The sequence below is a fragment of the Dendrobates tinctorius genome, unplaced genomic scaffold (assembly GCF_039654945.1).
Source record: "Dendrobates tinctorius isolate UK_male_01 unplaced genomic scaffold, ASM3965494v1 ptg000064l, whole genome shotgun sequence".
NCBI lineage: Eukaryota > Metazoa > Chordata > Amphibia > Anura > Dendrobatidae > Dendrobates > Dendrobates tinctorius.
The window spans coordinates 6,476,157-6,494,367 of record NW_027361732.1 but is presented as its reverse complement, the minus strand read 5'-3'; the positions used below and the strand labels follow the sequence as shown (position 1 = coordinate 6,494,367).

General features: G+C 49.4%; 1 protein-coding gene across 4 annotated transcripts in view; it reads right to left on the bottom strand.

The window, feature by feature from the left end:
• ZC3H13 (zinc finger CCCH-type containing 13) overlaps positions 1 to 18,211 on the bottom strand; it is a 122,527-nt gene that overhangs the window by 33,106 nt on the left and 71,210 nt on the right. For 3 of the 4 annotated variants that reach the window (XM_073580265.1, XM_073580267.1, XM_073580268.1), the window contains 4 exons: positions 12,756 to 12,859; positions 11,247 to 12,263; positions 2,751 to 2,795; positions 1,751 to 2,254 (listed from right to left, as the gene is read on the bottom strand). In XM_073580265.1, coding sequence (XP_073436366.1) covers positions 1,751 to 2,254; positions 2,751 to 2,795; positions 11,247 to 12,263; positions 12,756 to 12,859 — 1,670 coding nt within the window. The remainder of the gene's footprint in view (positions 1 to 1,750; positions 2,255 to 2,750; positions 2,796 to 11,246; positions 12,264 to 12,755; positions 12,860 to 18,211) is intronic. The other variant, XM_073580266.1, reaches the window with a different exon arrangement.

Below are 18,211 nucleotides of genomic sequence, written 5' to 3'. Positions count from 1 at the left end.
CCGGATTGTGATATGAAAAATAAAACATTACAAAAAAAAAGTTTACAAAATGCATTTAAACATAGATTAAACAGTAGGTCATCTGATGACAGACTCCCCTTAATAGATGTACTGTAAATAGCAATACCATGTCACCTACACAGAATGCAGAAGTTTTCAACATGTTTGGACATTCTGCAATTTTACTGAGACAGTGAATGAAGATAAGAGACATTCACAACATAGATTTAGCCATAATTGCATAATCTATAACACAGGGCCGAGAATAGAAGCGCTAAATGGTAAGAAATGTAACAATGTATGAGAGGCCAAACACAAATCAATGAAGGAAAAGTATCTCCAATCTAACAGAGACAAGAATAGTGCAGGAGTATGTATAATTAGCACTTTAAGGCCGGGATCACACATGCAAGAAACTCGGACGAGCCTCACATCTTAATGCCCGGCCTGCTGCCGGCACTCGGGAGCGGAGTGTGCGGCCGCATAGCAATACATGGAGCCGCACGCTCCGCTCCCAAGTGCTGGCGGCAGTGCCGGGTATTAAGATGAGAGACTCGTCCGAGTTTCTTGCATGTGTGATCCCGGCCTTACAGGGGATTCTGCTTCTAAATGGCAATAAAAAAAAAAAAAAAAAAAGGAATAGTTTTGCTTTGCCCATAGTTTGCTGAAGGAAATCCATGCTATACGAGGATAATGCCAATAACAATCCCCATAGCAACCAATGAAATGTTCTTACAACTAAAAATTAAAATCCCCCTTCCAAAACTTCTCTGAAAAACACCATTATTTCAAAATAAAAGAATGTAAAAAAGATTAAAAAAAAAAAACAAAAGTTCCTTTATCCAAAAACAATGCCACACTAGTCCACAGGTCATGTCTGGTATTGCAGCTAAGCACTACTCAAGTGAATGGGGATGAACTGCAATACAATGTGTAGACAGGAATAAGGGTGCTTTCACACTGCGTTTTTCAACAAGGTCTGTGGTCCCATTGGGGCTTATGTCCGAACCCACCACTCAGTCCCCATGTCTGTCTCTTACTGACAACTAAGATAAAACTGATTGGCTTGGCTCCAGTTTGTGGGTATATACTACTGAGCAGGAGCTAACTTTTATTGCCTAGTGATTCGCCAAGTAGCAATAGCCATACACCCATGGTTTCCTGGGTCCCCCCAGGGAGCGATAGAGACAGGGCCATTGACTAATTGTGCAAACAGAGTCACCCAGACGTGGAGAAACAGTAGCCATGCATTTCCAATCCTTTACAGCCCCTCTAAAAGCCTTAGCATACAAGTCTGCGTCATTATGTGACTGTAGATTTGTGAATTCTCACAGCACACGTACTGCATGCAGTGAGCATACTCCGGTGCCGGGAATGGGTGGTCAAGTGACCACAAACATGCAATCTGCACACTCCCAGCCATGTTCCTACTAAACGATTTCCAGCCTTACTCAATACACTTGCACTGGGCAAAGCCATGACCATCCAAGTTGGTACGCGTACCATCATACACTTGCGGTCACATACTCACCACTCCAAGCGCCAGCACTGGAGAATCCTCACATTGTGTGCAATATTAGGATTCACAAGTCTGCAGCCACATAAAATAACTGCAGACTTGTAGCTTAAGACTGGACAACCCCCTTTAAACTCTACTCCGCAATTGTGCAAGAAAAAACAAAAAGGAAAAGGTTTCCAAATAAAAACAGTAAGGGCACACGAGAGATACCAGCTTTGCTCTTGAACCTACCGTCAAAACTCTCAGCTTTTTCTACTTTGCGACTACTGACAAGATCTTGAAGGTTTTCAGCAACCTTTTCTGGTCTTTCCAGAGTAGAGGTGTTCCGACTTGTGGCTTCATAATTTTTCTCACCATCTCGCTCTTTTGGGTCGCAACGTTTTTGCTCTAAAAGCGAGGGGATATCAAGAAGTCGGACTCTCTCTTTTTCTCCGTTGTCAGGAATTAATTTCTCTCTGTCTCTTTCAAAGTCTCTCCTCCGGTCTCTCTCTCGTAGTCGCTCTCGATCTCTGTTTCTTGGCCAGTCTTTATCAGCTTCTCTGTCCCAATCTCTTTGCCTCATATCCCGTCTGTCACGATCTCTTTCCTTTTCTCTATCTCTTTCCCGGTCGTGTTCATATCTCTCTTTTTCAGGTGCTCTCTCTCGGCTGTCAAAAGACCCAGACCTGGAATTAACTTGCCGATCAGACTCGGGTGAACTTCTTCTTGAACTGTGACTTCTGGAGTCTCTACGATCTGTAATCAAGGGGAAATTGGAAATTAAATCTTAATACATACTGTCATCCAGCTCTCTGCTCTATTTCAGGGCTAATGACCTCAAGCTGTGGTGTCCAATTAAAACTGCAGGAAACTCTAGAAAACACATTCTCTGTTTATCAAATGAAAAGAAAAAAAAAATAGTCCTAATTCTTACATAAAGGAACATGTAGCTGACAAATTTGCCACACAAGAGAGGAATGAAGAGGATAGTAGCTGAAATTGTATTAGGAGCCGACTACAAGAGACATTTTATTCACTTTATACACAGAGTATATTGGAGATCACCTTTTTACACGTTTCTGTAGGTGACGACATTCCCAAATTTACTGAATGACACAGATAGCCAAATAAACTAAGCCAGAATTCTAAATTATTTCTTGCACCTAGCCATTTCTGCACAAAGCTTGAAAAAAACAAATCACTGTAAAAATGTACAAAGCGCTCCCTAGTGGCCTACTCAATAACTACACACCTGTATGCAGTGTTGAGATGTGTGGCTGCATGACGACTGGGTGTCCTGTATGTGGAATGCACAAATTAGAGCTTTACAGATGAAGAATGGACATTTGCAATATTTAACTGATATAATCTAAAAAGCAATATGGTTTCTTTATACACTGCCATCATCGTCAAGAGAATAAAACAAAATTGATTTTTTTAGTAAAGTAAGAATGCAGGACAGTATGGGAAACATTCCATAAGATTTTGACAATTAGCTACCATTCAAAAGAATTTCAACCATTAGTGGCTTACAATCACTGCATTAAATGGGTTGTTCACTACACCGACAACCCCTTGCCAATTGCTACAATCCCCCATATCAAATAATAAATGCCCTAAGCAACTTCCGGTTGTAACAACTTCCGTCCAGTTGTAACCGGTGACGTCACCGCACACCTATTTCCATGTTAACCCTCAACACACACACTCCACTCACCTTTCACCATCTCCACTCACGTCCACTCACTCTTTCACTCCACATACGACCCTTTCTCTCACTCCGCGTCTCATACTCACGCCGTCATCGCCGCTGATCCACGATCCCCGACATCATCTTCCGCCAGCGCCATCCTGGATCCAGACGTCCTCCACGCCGGCGACATGTTCTTGCGGCGACGCCATTTTGGATCGGCGAAATCCCGCGATAGTCAAGATGGCGTCGCCGCAAGAACATGTCGCCGGTGAGGACGACGTCGGGATCCAAAATGGCGTCGGCGAAAACTCGCGAGATTTCGTCGACGCCATTTTGGATCCCGACGTCGTCCACGCCGGCGACACGTTCTTCCGTCGACGCCATCTTGACTATCGCGGGATTTCACGATACTCAAGATGGCGTCGCCGCAAGAACATGTCGCCGGCGTGGACAACGTCTGGATCCAGGATGGCGCCGGCGGAAGAAGATGTCGGGGATCGTGGAGCAGCGGCGATGACGGCGTGAGTATGAGAGACGGAGTGAGAGAAGGGGTCGTATGTGGAGTGAAAGAGTGAGTGGAGATGGTGAAAGGTGAGAGGAGTGTGTGTTGAGGAGTGTGTGTGTTGAGGGTTAACATGGCAAGAGGTGTGATGCTATCGCATCCTCCCGATGCGATAGCATCGGGCCATAATCTAGTATCAAATAAAAACAGCCTATTTTCACCTCTGATGCAAGCACCATCCCAGTGATGCGGGGGCTCCCATAACGTTATGTCATGCAAGACCTGCAGCCAATCAGTGGCTGCTTCACTCTCACCTCCCTCAGATATAATGGTCATTCGAAGGAAGACAGAGCAGCAGCAGAATGGGATGTCAGAGTAATGGATGACACTTATAACAGTGCAGTGATAACAATCATTACAGAGAAACATCACTAAAGTTCCTTGAGACATAATACAGCATATACTCGTGTATAAACCGAGTTTTCAGCACATTTTTTTGTGCTGAAAACGCACCCTCGACTTATAAACGAGTCAATTGTCCCAGAGGGTCGACGGGGGAGGGGGAGCTACGGAGCAGAGGGTCACATGAAGCAGGAGTTGGTGGCTGTGGCTGTAACTGTGCCCGCTGCTAAAGAGAAATGAATATTCATTTCTCTTATAGTGCACAGTGACACCCGCAGCAACCGGCTTCCAGAAGACATCCTACTCACCTTTCTGTGCGCCCTTGCTGCATCTCGTTGGTTCCGGCGCCAGCAGGATTTCTGGCCGAGCGATCACGTGGCCCCGCTCATTAATGTAATGAATATGCACGCCTCTCTACTCCCATAGGCATGGAGTGAATATTCATTAATGAGCAGGGCCACGTGATCGCTCAGCAGAAAGAGCTGCTGGCGCCGGAACAAGATGCATCCAGGGCGCGCAGGAAGGTGAGTAGGATGTTTTTCTTTTTTTTTAATAGGAAGCATGCATACAAGGATAGGGGAGCCATGCATACAAGAACAGCGATGGGGGAGCCATGCATACAAGGACAGGGACCGGGGAGCCATGCATACAAGGATAGGGGATAAGGGGCCATGCATACAAGGACAGCGACGGCAGAGCCATGCATACCAGGACAGGGATGAGGGGACAATGCATAGCAGGACAGGGATGAGGGGACAATGCATACCCGGCTTATACTCAAGTCAATAAGCTTACACAGTTTTTTGTGGCAAAATTAGGTACCTCAGCTTATACTTGGGTCGGCTTATACTCAAGTATATACAGTAGATGTTTATTCTGTATTTAGTATGCAGAGTCCAATCTCATGCGGGGGTGAAAAATAACAGGATTTTTTGGGTTGCTTACCGTAAAATCTGTTTCTCGGAGCCTTCATTGGGGGACACAGAGACCATGGGACACAGAGACCATGGGTGTATGCTGCTGCCACTAGGAGGCTGACACTATGCACAAAAAAAGGTTAGCTCCTCCTCCGCAGTGTACACCCCACCGACCGGCAGGAAGTTCCTCAGTTAGTGAGAAAGCAGTAGGAGAAGTAACAGAATAGATTGAAAGCAGAACAAACAACTCAACTGTAGCAAACCGACAAACATAAGAACAGGAGTTGTAGAACATGGGAGGGTGCTGTGTCCCCCAATGAAGGCTCCGAGAAACAGATTTTACGGTAAGCAACCCAAAAAATCCTGTTTTCTCGTTCGCCTTATTGGGGGACACAGAGACCATGGGACGTCCCAAAGCAGTCCCTGGGGTGGGAAACAAACTTCCATCAGGCCAGTGGACTCGCCACCGCAGCCTGCAGAATCCTTCTACATAGGCTGGCGTCCGCCGAAGCGTAGGTGTGGACCCTGTAGAATTTCACAAAGGTGTGAACCGATGACCACGTTGCAGCATTGCAAAGCTGCAGCGCGGAAGCTCTGTGGCGCACAGCCCAGGAGGCACCCACCGCCCGGGTAGAGTGCGCTCTGATCCCTGGAGGGGCCACTCGATGCTTGACCCGGTATGCCTCCAAAATTGCCGATCTGATCCAGCGCGCAATAGTGGCCTTTGAGGCTGGGTGATGAACAGAGAGTCTGACTTCCGCAAGGAAGTCGTCCGGGCTAGATAGACTCTCAATGCCCTGACTAGGTCCAGCTTGTCCAAAGACCGCTCCCGAGGGTGAGCTGGGCTCGGGCAGAAGGATGGCAGAACAATGTCCTCATTGAGGTGAAACGAAGATACCACCTTCGGAAGAAAAGAGGGCGGAGGCCGCAGAACTACCTTGTCCTGATGAAGGACCAAAAAAGGAGAGCGGCAAGAAAGTACCGCTAATTCCGACACGCGCCGGATGGAGGTAATGGCCACTAGAAAGGCCACTTTCCAAGAAAGGAGGGAAAGGGAAACGTCCCTGAGAGGTTCAAAAGGAGGACCCTGCAGAACGTGAAGAACCAAATTAAGATCCCAAGGATCCACGGGAGCTCGGTACAGAGGAACCGTGTGAGCCACACCCTGGAGGAAGGTTTTGACCTGGGGCCGGGAGGCCAGCGTTTTCTGAAATAAAATGGACAGTGCCGAAACTTGACCCTTCAAGGAACTGAGAGCAAGCCCCGCATCCAGCCCTGCCTGAAGAAACGCCAGAATAGAAGGGAGCGAAAAAAACCAAGGGCGCGATGTCATTGGCCTCACACCAGGAGAAATAGGCTTTCCAAGTACGGTAATAGATCTTCGAAGAAGAAGGCTTTCTGGCGCGGATCATGGTATGAATTACCCGATCAGAGAATCCTGCCCGTCTCAAAACCTCGGTCTCAACAGCCACGCCGTTAAATTGAGCGACCGAGAATTGGGGTGGCAAATCGGGCCTTGAGACAGCAGATCTGCCCGTCGGGAAGCTTCCAGGGGGCGTCCGCGAGAAGGTTGACAATGTCTGCGAATCAAGACCTTATGGGCCAATTCGGGGCGATGAGGATGACTGGAATCCCCTCTGCTTTGATTTTCTTCAACAACTTGGGAAGAAGAGGCAGAGGAGGGAACAGGTAGGGGAGCACGAACTGTGACCAAGGGACGGCCAGAGCGTCGGCGCCCACTGCCAGAGGGTCCCGAGACCTGGACACGAATTGTGGTACTTTCCTGTTGAGGCGAGATGCCATGAGGTCTACATCCGGGGTTCCCCACCGACGGCAGAGCAGATGAAACACCTCCGGATGTAGGGACCATTACCCTGCCGCGAGACCCTCGCGGCTGAGGAAATCGGCGGCCCAGTTGTCCACGCCGGGAATGTGAACCGCGGAAATCGTTGGAACAAAGGTCTCTGCCCATTGAAGAATTCTAGACACTTCCGCCAGGGCTGAGACACTCCGTGTCCCCCCTTGGCGGTTGATATACGCCATCGCTGTGGCATTGTCTGTCTGAATCCTGACAGGCAGGCCCTTGAGGCGCCTTTCCCAGTGGACGAGAGCTAGATGGATCGCCCGTATCTCTAGGACATTGATCTGCAGAGCTGATTCCTGAGTCGACCATCGACCCTGAACAGTGTGATTGCGGAACACTGCACCCCAGCCGATGAGGCTGGCGTCCGTAGTGACAATCTGCCAGTGAACGGGAAAAGACCGCCCCAAGAGAATGAGGGGAGACGTCAACCACCAGTTGAGAGACCGCCTGATCCGGCAGGAAAGGCGAACCGGACGATCCAGAGACAGAGCCGACCTGTTCCACCTGGACAAAATGGCCTGCTGGAGTGGCCTGGCGTGAAATTGGGCAAAGGGAACTGCCTCTATCGCCGCCACCATCTTCCCCAGGACCCTCATGGCTGACCTGAGGGATGGAAACATTGTGTGATCTGTAATGATCGCACGCCCTGCTGCAGGGAAAGAATCTTGTCTTGTGGGAGAAATACCCTTGACCGACGAGTGTCGAACAGAAGGCCCAGAAACACAAGGCGTTGAGTAGGGACCAGACAGGACTTTTCCCGGTTGACGATCCACCCAAAACTGGACAGGGTGTTTAGAACGATCGCCACACTTAGGCGGGCCTGTTGAAAGGAGGGGGCCTTGATCAGGATATCGTCGAGGTACGTAAAAAGAACGAGACCTCTGATCCTCAAGAAGGCCATCAACGCCGCCATGATCTTCGTGAAGACTCTGGGAGCGGTGGCGAGCCCGAAAGGAAGCGCGACGAACTGGTAATGTTCGTGAAGAATCGCAAACCGCAGGAACTTCTGATGTCCGGGAAATATGGGCACATGTAGATAGGCATCTTGGATGTCTATGGAACCCATGAATTCCTGCTCCTCCATGGAAGCAATTACCGAGCGAACTGACTCCATCCGGAAGTGGTGAAGGCGAACTCTCTTGTTGAGTAACTTGAGATCCAAGATGGGTCGAACTGTCCCATCCCTTTTTCGGCACCACAAACAGGTTTGAATAAAACCCTGTGAAGCGTTCCGATTCGGGAACGGGCACAATCACCCTGGAACTGAGAAGAGAGGCGATGGCCGAACCGAACCCCGGGACCAAGGCCGGATCCCTCAGCGGACGGGATTGTAAGAAACGATCCCGTGGAAGAGAAATGAACTCTATTTTGTATCCTGTTGATACAACCTCTCTGACCCAAGCGTCCTCTACTGAGGCGAGCCAGACGTCGCTGAAGAAGAGAAGTCGACCTCCCAATTGGAAGGGACCCACGGGAGACCGATGGTAGTCATGCGGACGTAGACCGTCCAGATCTAGATCTGGACGGTCTTCCCTGGGAAGAGTGGGACCGCCAGGACGGAGTGGGCCTGAAGGAAACCTTCTTTCTTTCCTGACGTGCCTGTGGCCTTTGCTGGTTGGAAGGGTTTTCCGCCGTATTGAAACGGCGGAAAGTCCGACAGGGACGAAACTGACGCCTTGGAGGAGGTCTGCGAGGCTTGGAGGGGAGAAGAGAACTCGTACCTCCAGTAGCGTCCTTAATAATCTGATCCAATTGTGATCCGAAGAGACGCACTCCCTGAAAAGGCAGATTGGTCAGAGACTTTTTAGAGGACAAGTCCGCCTGCCAGGCCTTGAGCCAAATTGTACGTCGGATTGCCACGATGTTACTTGACGCCTGAACTGCGCAAGATGCGGCATCCAAGGAGGCAGAAAGCAGATAATCCCCCGCATGGGAAATCTGATTGGCGAGATCGGCCAAATGCTCTGGTCGTGCCTTATCCAGAATGCCCTGCCGAAGGTCATCTGCCCAAGTGGATATGGCCTTTGCTGCCCAAGAAGAAACAAAGACTGGACATACCGCTGCTGATGCCGATTCGAAGGCAGATTTTGCTAGAGATTCTATGATCCTATCATTAGAATCTTTTAGCGACGCCACACCTGACAGCGGAAGGACCGTATTATTAGAAAGTCTGGACACGGGAGGGTCCACCGAGGGAGAAGCGGCCCAGTTGTCCGTGAGCTCTTTAGCAAACGGGTACAGCACGCCGAGACGCTTTCCTCTTTGAAAGCGTCTGGTCGGATCTTCTCTCTCCTTTGTAAAAATCTTTCCAAACTCAGAATGGAAGGGAAACACCCTGGATGGTGTTTCCGCCCGTCTGGACGAAACCTCCTGATCTGAGGATTTCGCGGGGGCGTCAGCGATGTCAAAGGTATGGTGAATCGCGGCAATGAGGTTTTGCACCGTAACCTTCATGTTCGCATCCTGGTCCGAATCCAGCTCTAAGACGCCTTCCGATTCCGAAAGCGCTTCGCCTGACTCGGGGGAGGAGGCCCGAGAGGGAGACTGCTGGGGACTATGGGGTGAGGTAGGACGAGGGGAGGACTCCGCCTGGAGGTCCTGCCTGGGCCTCTTGCGACTACCGCTGGCTGGGTCAGATGGGACGTCCTGAGACGTGCTGGGTCCCGCCGAAGCTCCCAAGGGCAACTTGTCCAGAACGGCTACTAGGGACTGAGACACCTTGGTGAGGTCTGCCACTGACTGTGATTAAGAGGAGGCCCAACCCGGCATGGGGGGCTCACTCGCCCCTGGGGCTATGGATGGCTCCTGAGCGGCGTCGGGCTGGACGCAGAGCGGGTACGATCAGACTTAGCGTTGGACATAGTGAAAAGAGAGGCAGTGCCGGCCGGTTGGGGGACAGAAGGCAGAGAAGGGTGTCAGTCTGCAGGTGCAGAGCTACTCACGGTCCAGTGTCCCCAAGGGCGACGCTCTCTGATCTGGCTGCAGGATGAGGCCAGGCCAATCCGGCTGAAAAAAGGCCCAGCGACCGAAATCCGGCATGGAATGAGGTCCGGCTGGCAGGCTGAGAAGATGGCGACCACCAGGGAAAGGGCGCGCTGCCAGAGGGAGAAGAAGGGCGGAGCTCGCCACAGAGATCCCCTTAGCACCGCCCGCTGTCCAATAGCAGGCTGGTGTGAGGCAAGGGGGCTGGGAAGGCCTAGGACGGGCGGGAGAGAAGCCCGCTTAGAAGAAAGGGGCAGGGGGCGTGGCCGCGACGCAGCGGTAGGCCCGAGATGAAGCCGGGGCCTAAATTAATAGCGCCGGCCGCCTGTCAGCAGGGGGTCGGCGCGGAAGATGCGCCGCAACACCGGGCCGCGTCCCTGCTTCCCACAGCCCGACCCCTGTATACAACTGCCGGGATGAAGAAGAAACGGGGGGGGGCAGAACAAGGCCCGAAAGAAAAGGAGCCTTCATGGATGCGGCGACCGTGGGGAGAAGCGGGCGCGCAGGCCCTACCGTGGTCCCCTGGCGACCGCCTTAGGATGAAAACGCCGGGGGACCGCTAAACTGCATACTCACCCAGGCCGGGGGCCACAATAAAGGTACCTGAGAATCCCACGCTGTCTGTCGTCTTTATGGAATCCACGCCTCGTCCAACCGTCAGGCTCTGGTAGGCGAGATGGTGGGAGGCGGGGGGCAAGGACCGTCCGTATAGCTGGCACGCACCTGTGCGAGGCTCCTGGTCCTGCCGCGGAGACCTATGAGGATACGGGGTGGCAGTACACGCCGTACTCATAGTCTCTTTGTGGGAGTACGGATGTGACTGTTCACTCCGTATCCCTCCGAAACCTGTAAAGGAACGACGCACGACGAGGTAGATAGGGGTCTAATAAAAGACCCGTGTCCACCTCCTACTGACACTAAGCTAAACTGAGGAACTTCCTGCCGGTCGGTGGGGTGTACACTGCGGAGGAGGAGCTAACCTTTTTTTGTGCATAGTGTCAGCCTCCTAGTGGCAGCAGCATACACCCATGGTCTCTGTGTCCCATGGTCTCTGTGTCCCTCAATAAGGCGAACGAGAAAAAAGGTGTTTGGATATATACTTACCTTGCCCCCTCTTCATTCCAGCACTGCAGCGGACACACAGGCAGGCCCAAATCACAATGTCTCTTTTCTTTACTCACCTTCTCCACTCTCTAGATTACAACAGTCTACACAGGCAGTCTTGATTGACGCATCCACTTATACCCTAATCAGGGACGCAGTGGCCTAAAGTGCTCAAACTTCCACCTGTATAAGTGGCCATTACCTGTCCACGGTACCCACTTATGAAAAAGACTAAAGCATCTAAACAATAAGAAGATACATAATTAAAAAGACAAAAACAATACCTGAAGAAGTGCTTCGGCTGGGTTCTCCTCTTTTCAACTGGTCAATTCTGGATTTGCGCTCTCCAGAAGGCTCAATACTTCTATTTCGTTCTCGATCTTTAGAGCTGCCATGCAATAGTCTTCTCCTAACCGCCTGATCGTCGCCGCCACGGTGAACAGAATCAATGGACGGTGAGCGTAGACGGCTTGATGTACGGCTCTGGTTACTGGATATACTACTGCTGCGTTTTTGCTCAGCAGGCTTGCGAGCTGGGGGTTCATCCACACATGAAGGTCGCTGATCCTCTTTTTCAGGTTTCACCTTGCTCGGCTTTTTAATGGGTTCTTCTATAGTTTTCTCGGGAAGTAAAGGTTCTGTCTTTTCAGGAACATCTTCATCTGACCAGTCACTGAAGGTTGAGTCTTTTGATTGAAGGATTTCACCAGCCATTTTGTCTGGTATTACTGCTGGAATTTCCTCTTTAACAACCACTGAGGCTGTGACTGATGCCGCTATTACTGGGGGTGTTCTTGGACCCTTTTTCTTCTTGCTTTGCGGCACACTGTCTTCATCAGATATGTCAGATTCGCCCTTCTTTCGCTTTTTCTCCAAATTTTTCTTTTTTTGGACTTTCTTGGGAGAAAATACTTTAGCTTCTTCTGGTGGCGGTTCTGCTGCACATTTTTCAACTGCAGATTCCTCCTCTTTCTTTTTCTTTCCAGTTTTCTTCAGCGTTTTCTTTTTGACTTTTTCTTCATGTAGTTTGTCTGTATTCTCCCTTTCATCTATTTTATGTTGTATGGCACTATCGGTCTCTTTTACCTTTGAGCTTTCAGCATCTAAGTGCTCTCTCTGTTTTTCAGTAGTCGATGGCCGCTCCTTAGCCTCTACCTCCTCGTAACGCCTGGAACCATCTTTCTTCTCAGGTTTACGTTCTTCTTCCTTCCAACGGGTCGGCCTTTCTTCCGTAACAGCAGGACTAAGGGAACGCGTGTCTAGTGGTCTGACGACTTGACTTAAAAGCCTGTGCTTCTCATCTGAAAATGAATCGCACAGAAAAAAAAAAAAAATACATAATGTGCTATAAATCCTGGCTATGGTATTCAATTCACATTTATTTCTAAAAAATGAATACAGTTCCTAATCTAGATGTCATAATATATCCTTTCCCAATCTTGCGCCATTCTCCCCTCCTGAGGTCACAGAGAAGACAGTAATAGCATGTGATCTTTCTTCCAGATTTTACCTGCAGTTTCCGTACTCCCTCCCTTGCATTACACATGCAGAACCAAAAAGTAATATACTTGAAAATTATACTAATCTACATCTATTGAGTGCTACCTTCATGGCATCAAGAAAAATCCCCATAGAAATAAGCTTTGAATCACAAGCCTGGGGGCATGATTGATAAATGACCGCTCCACAGATTATAGCTACCAGCTATTGTTTCCATCTACTCATTAATTATAGTACCATCAAGGTCGTAAAAACATTATTAATATATTCTGCCAGGGACAATAAATTCTTACTCTTCTCGTCGCCGCTGTTATAGGCATCGCTCTCTGGGGAATGTTCTCTGCGACGCTTTGGGGACTGACGTGGGCTGGGAGTGTTCTCGTTTCTATGTCGTTTCCTGTAGGTGAAATAGGTAAAAAAATAAAAAATAAAAAAAAAAAAAAAAAAAAAGGATAAGCAAATAATGAGACCCAAAATAGAATAACAAAATATCGCAAAAAAAAATGCTAAAAATCACAACCAAACAGATTCCCACAATAACAGTCAATAGTCACAAATATCCAAAGAGTATGTGATAACTAAAGATATTCGGGCAAGGTGCGAGCCACAGATGCACCAAAAACCACCAATTTACATACTGTGACTCTTCGTTGAAACCCCCGCTCTTAATATAGCAGTCTTACGACCATATAATTTATAGGGCAATTGGTCATCAGATGACTAGCTAGTGAAGACAATCTTATATGTGGTGGATGTATAGATCTAGACAAGCTATAACAAGGTGGGGGGTTGTCCAGCAGCATTCACTTCTGTACATGGGGCCAATGACTTTACAAACACTGCATAATTTGTCGCGATACATCCTAGTGTATTGATCATTAACACGGCATGATATCTGCTGACGGTGCATGTGTCTTGGCAGGTATTACATGAGCCTGTGTCACTGCAGTTTTCAAATTGGCATCCATGCAGAAAGCGGTTCCACCTCTAAACACAAATATATGTTCAGAAGGCAATTTGAAAACCACCGCAGCTCCTGCCCACGATATGAATGCCCACCCTAAGAGAGAACCTGCAGCTGATACATGCTGCCCGATCCAGTGGCAGCATGTATCAGGCACAAGCTGCATGAAATCAGCCAGAAGAGTTTGACTTTAAAAGATGGAAACCCACCGGTGACCCGCGTCATCTGATCATCGCCTCTATGTAGCAGATTCTATTGGAGCAAGCATGCCAAAAGTTTTTTAAAATTTTTTTTTTTTAAAAAATAAACGTTCAAATCACCCCCTTACGCTCCATTCAAAATAAAATAAAAAAAAAATAAATAATAATAATAATAGGGATTTTTGTGTACTCACCGTAAAATCCTTTTCTCCGAGCCAATCATTGGGGGACACAGACAGTGGGTGTTATGCTGCTGCCACTAGGACACTAAGTAAACCAGAAAAAGTTAGCTCCTCACCTGTAGTATACACCCTCTCGCTGGCTGGGATTTCTCCAGTTCGGTGAAAAAAGCAGTAGGAGCATAAACAGTCAACAATAACCATAACTAAGTCAAAGCCTAAGAATGCTACAGTGAGCCAATAGGCTAAACAGGGTGGGTGCTGTGTCCCCCAATGATTGGCTCGGAGAAAAGGATTTTATGGTGAATACACAAAAATCCCTATTTCTCCTACGCCTCATTGGGGGACACAGAGACAGTGGGACGTCCTAAAGCAGTCCCTGGGTGGGGAGCATACATCTGCTAATACCCCATGTACCACTGAGGTACTGCCGATTGCCGGCTGTGTCTGCTGAGAGCTGTATCCGCAGAGGCCTGAGAATGAATTAAGCAATGCTTGTAAAGGTATGCAGGCTGGACCAAGTCGCAGCCTTGTGGACAGGCCTGAGAATGAATTTGGTAATGTTTTGTAAAAAGCATGCAGACTGGACCAAGTCGCAGCCTTGCAGACCTGTTCTGTCGAGGCCTGGTGGCGAATGGCCGAAGAGGCGCCCACTGACCAGGTAGAGTGCGCCTTAATCCCCGCTGGGACAGGCGCGTTCCCGACACAGTAGGATTCATGAATCGCCAAGCAAATCCACTTGGCTAGCGTGATTTTTGACGTAGGTAGATCCGTCCTATGCCCCTCTGGAAGCATGAACAGGGCCATCTGACTTGTGGAAGGGAGCTGTCCGCGAGCTGTACCGTCTCAACTCCCTAACCACATCCAGGGTGTGGAGGGCCTTCTCAATGCGATGGACTGGCGCCAGACAAAAGGAAGGCAAAACAATTTCCTCGTTGAGATGGAAAGAGGAGACGACCTTGGGTAGGAAGGACAGGAACGTACTGAGAACTACCTTGTCCTGATAAAAATTCAGGAATGGAGAACAGCAGGACAGGGCTGCCAATTCCTAAACTCGTCTGATTGACATGATTGCCAGTAGAAGACCACCTTCCAAGAGAGGACGGACAGTGACACGTTCTGCAGCGGTTCGAAAGGAGCCTCCTATAAGGCCCCAAGAACCAGGTTAAGGTCCCATGATTCCAATGGCCTTCTATAAGGAGGCGCCACATGGGAAACTCCAGAATGAGCGTCTTGACCTGAAGTTTGGTGGCAATTATGCGTTGCAAAAGTACTGACAAGGCCGAACTTTGGCCCTTGAGCGAGCAAAGCGCGAGGCTTGATTTTAATTCAGATTGAAGGAATTCCAATATGGCCAGAATGGGGGAAAAAAAAAAAAAAAAAAAAACACACCAGAGGTGATCGACCATGATCCTTGCACCACAAAAAGAAGGTTTTGCCAGGTGCGGTGATAGATGCGCATGGACACAGGCTTCCTAGCATTAATCATGGTGGAAATCACGTCGTGAGAGAACTAAGCCTGTGGTAAAAAAAACAGGATTCAACGGCCACGCCGTCAAAGACAGGACCTCGGAGTTCTGGAGGAAACTCAGGCCCTGCGAAAGTAGATCCATGCGATCTGGAAGTTGCCAGGAGACGTCGGCGACCAGTTGTATTAGTTCTGCATACCATGCACGGCGCGGCCAATCTGGCGCGACTAGGATCACTGGTACTCCCTCCGTTCTGATCTCCTTGATGACCCTCGGAAACAAGGAAAGAGGGGGGAAGATGTACGGGAACAGGAGCCATGGCAGAACTAGGGCGTCAGCTCCGATGGCGCATGGATCCCGCGATCGGGCAACGAACCGAGGAACCTTGTTGTTTAGTCTTGAGGCCATGAGATCCACATCCGGAGTCCCCCAACAATGACAAATCTGCTGAAAGACTTCCGGATGAAGGGACCACTCTCCAGAGGCGATGCCTTGGCGACTGAGAAAATCTGTGGTCCAATTTTCTACTCGGCCCAATGAAGGATGTGTCTCACTTCGTGCATGGCCAACCTGCTATGGATACCTCCCTGGCGGTTGATATACGCTACAGCTGTGGCGTTGTTGGATTGGATCCTGATGGGGTGATCTGCGAGGAGATGGTGGAAACTCCATAGAGCTAATCTGATCGCTCATATTTCCAAAATGTTAACGGGGAGACGTGACTCTCAGGTCGACCAGCGACCCTTGTGCAGTGTGGTGACAAAAGACCGCACCCCAGTCAAGAAGATTTGCGTCGGTGGTTGCTACCAGCCATTTTACTGGAAGAAAAGACTTCCCCTGATTCAGGGAGGACCTCAGTGTCCACCACCATGCTGAAATGAATAGAGCGCGAAACCGGTGGTTAAAGAGTCCGCGCTGCATGTAGTAAGGTTTGGGCCCTTTCTGGAGGGAGAATGACCAACCTGCAGGAAGTGTCCAAGATCATTCCTAAAAAGGACATCTGCTGAGCCGGTTTTGGGAAAGACTTTTCGAAAATTATGTTCCACCCCAGGTGAGAAAGTGTATCACTGTTAGGTCCACGGATTCCTCGCAGGCTGGAAGGGACGGGACCTTGATGAGCAGGTCGTCCAGATGCGGTAACACCGCCACTCCCCGCGAGTGGAGAGTGGTCAGGACAGCCTCCATGAGATTAATAGTCTGACGGGCAAGGCAATGAAATTGGAAGTGTTGCTCGTGAATTGCAAAAAACGCAGGAACTGCTGGTGAGACGGGCAGACCCGGAATGTGAAAGTAAGTGTCCTTGATGTCGATGGATGCTAGGAACTTTTCCTTTTTCCATGGAAGTGACAACTGACTGGAGTATTCCATTCGGAGTCGTTGTACTTCGACAAACTGATTTAGCAGTTTGGGATCCAGAATGAGTCGGATCGTCCCGTCCTTTTTGGGAAACACAAAAAAAAAAAAAGGTTTGAATAAAAACCCATGAACCTCTCGTGATGAGGGCCTGGAATGATGACTCCGTCCCTTATCAGAGCCTGAAGAGCCCAAAGGAAGGCTCTTGTCTTTTCCTTGGGGGATAGGAAAGGAAAAACCGAGTTGGAGGGGAGAAACTTCTATCTTGAATCCGGAGGACACCAACTACCTGACCCACTTGTCGTGGGCAACTGTGAGGCAAGTGTGGCTGAAGGAAAGTAGGCGGCTGCCAACTTTGTTAGTGCCTGCCGGAAACCGCAACAAGTCATTGGGTAGATCTATGTAATCTGGCTCCCTTAGATCCAGAAGCCCTAGACCTGGGTTTCCAAGAGCGGTTAGGTCTGTATGAGACCTTGGAGCCTCTGTCTCCTCGCGGGGACTGACCTGATCCGGAAGAGAAAGTAGAGGAGGACCAACCGGAATTGTTGCGAGAAGATCGAAGACGCGTCGGCTGTTGGTTGCGAAACAGTTGAACAGCCCTTGTGTTGAGGAAGGAAATTACTTTTCCCTCCGATAGTATCAGAAAAGAGCTAGTCCAGTTTCTCCCTAAAAGGACAACCCGTTTGAAAGGGGAGAGAAGACAATGCTCTTTTAGATGTGGCATCCGCACGCCAGGCGCAGAGCCATAGGGCTCTTGTAATGGAGGTCGCATTAGCGGCAATTTGAGCCGCACAGTTGGCGGCATCACCAGAAGCGTCTACTATAAAGTCCACTGCGTGAATTATCTGCCTGGCGACAGTGGTTAGCTCAAGAGGAAGAATGGTGCCCTGGAGGGAAGCAATTAAGGCTTCTGCCCAAGCGGCCATTGCCTTAGAGACCCAAATTGCTGCGAAAGAAGGCAAGATAGTCAATTTGACGATCGGAGGAGTTTCTGACTGAGGAATCCTCAGAAACAGATAGGAGTGTTTTAGAAGCAAGACGCGATACAGGAGGATCCACCGGAGGGGACTGTAACCAATCCTTCATTAGGTCTGTATCAATAGGGTATTTAGCCTGAGTAGACTGTTGCCCTGAGAACCATTTATGTGGCCGGTCCCTATGTTTCTGAACGGCTGGTAAACAACCTATGCACACGCTTGGTTTTCTTAATGAGATAGCGTGTGCTGGAGCGGGAAGATTTTCCTCATCCAACGTCAGAATCCTGTTGACTGATTCTATAAGAGAATCAAGCGACTCCTGATCAGATGTGGGATTCTGAGGGGCTGACGAGTCAGATTCGACTTCAGAGTCGTGCTCGCTGTGAACCTCAGAAAAAGGCGAGCGAGAGACAGGAGGCGCCGATGCTGAGGCGCGAATGTGACTAGGGGACGCGTCATGGGTGAGCTTTCCAGAGACCTGACCATCCCTTGAACGAGGATGGCCCCTGCTGGTGGTTCTGACTTAAAGATTCCTCCCGGAGGGAGAATATAGCCTGGGTCAGAGACTTCACCGACCGTGAGAGGGACGCGGCCCACTCAGGGGTAC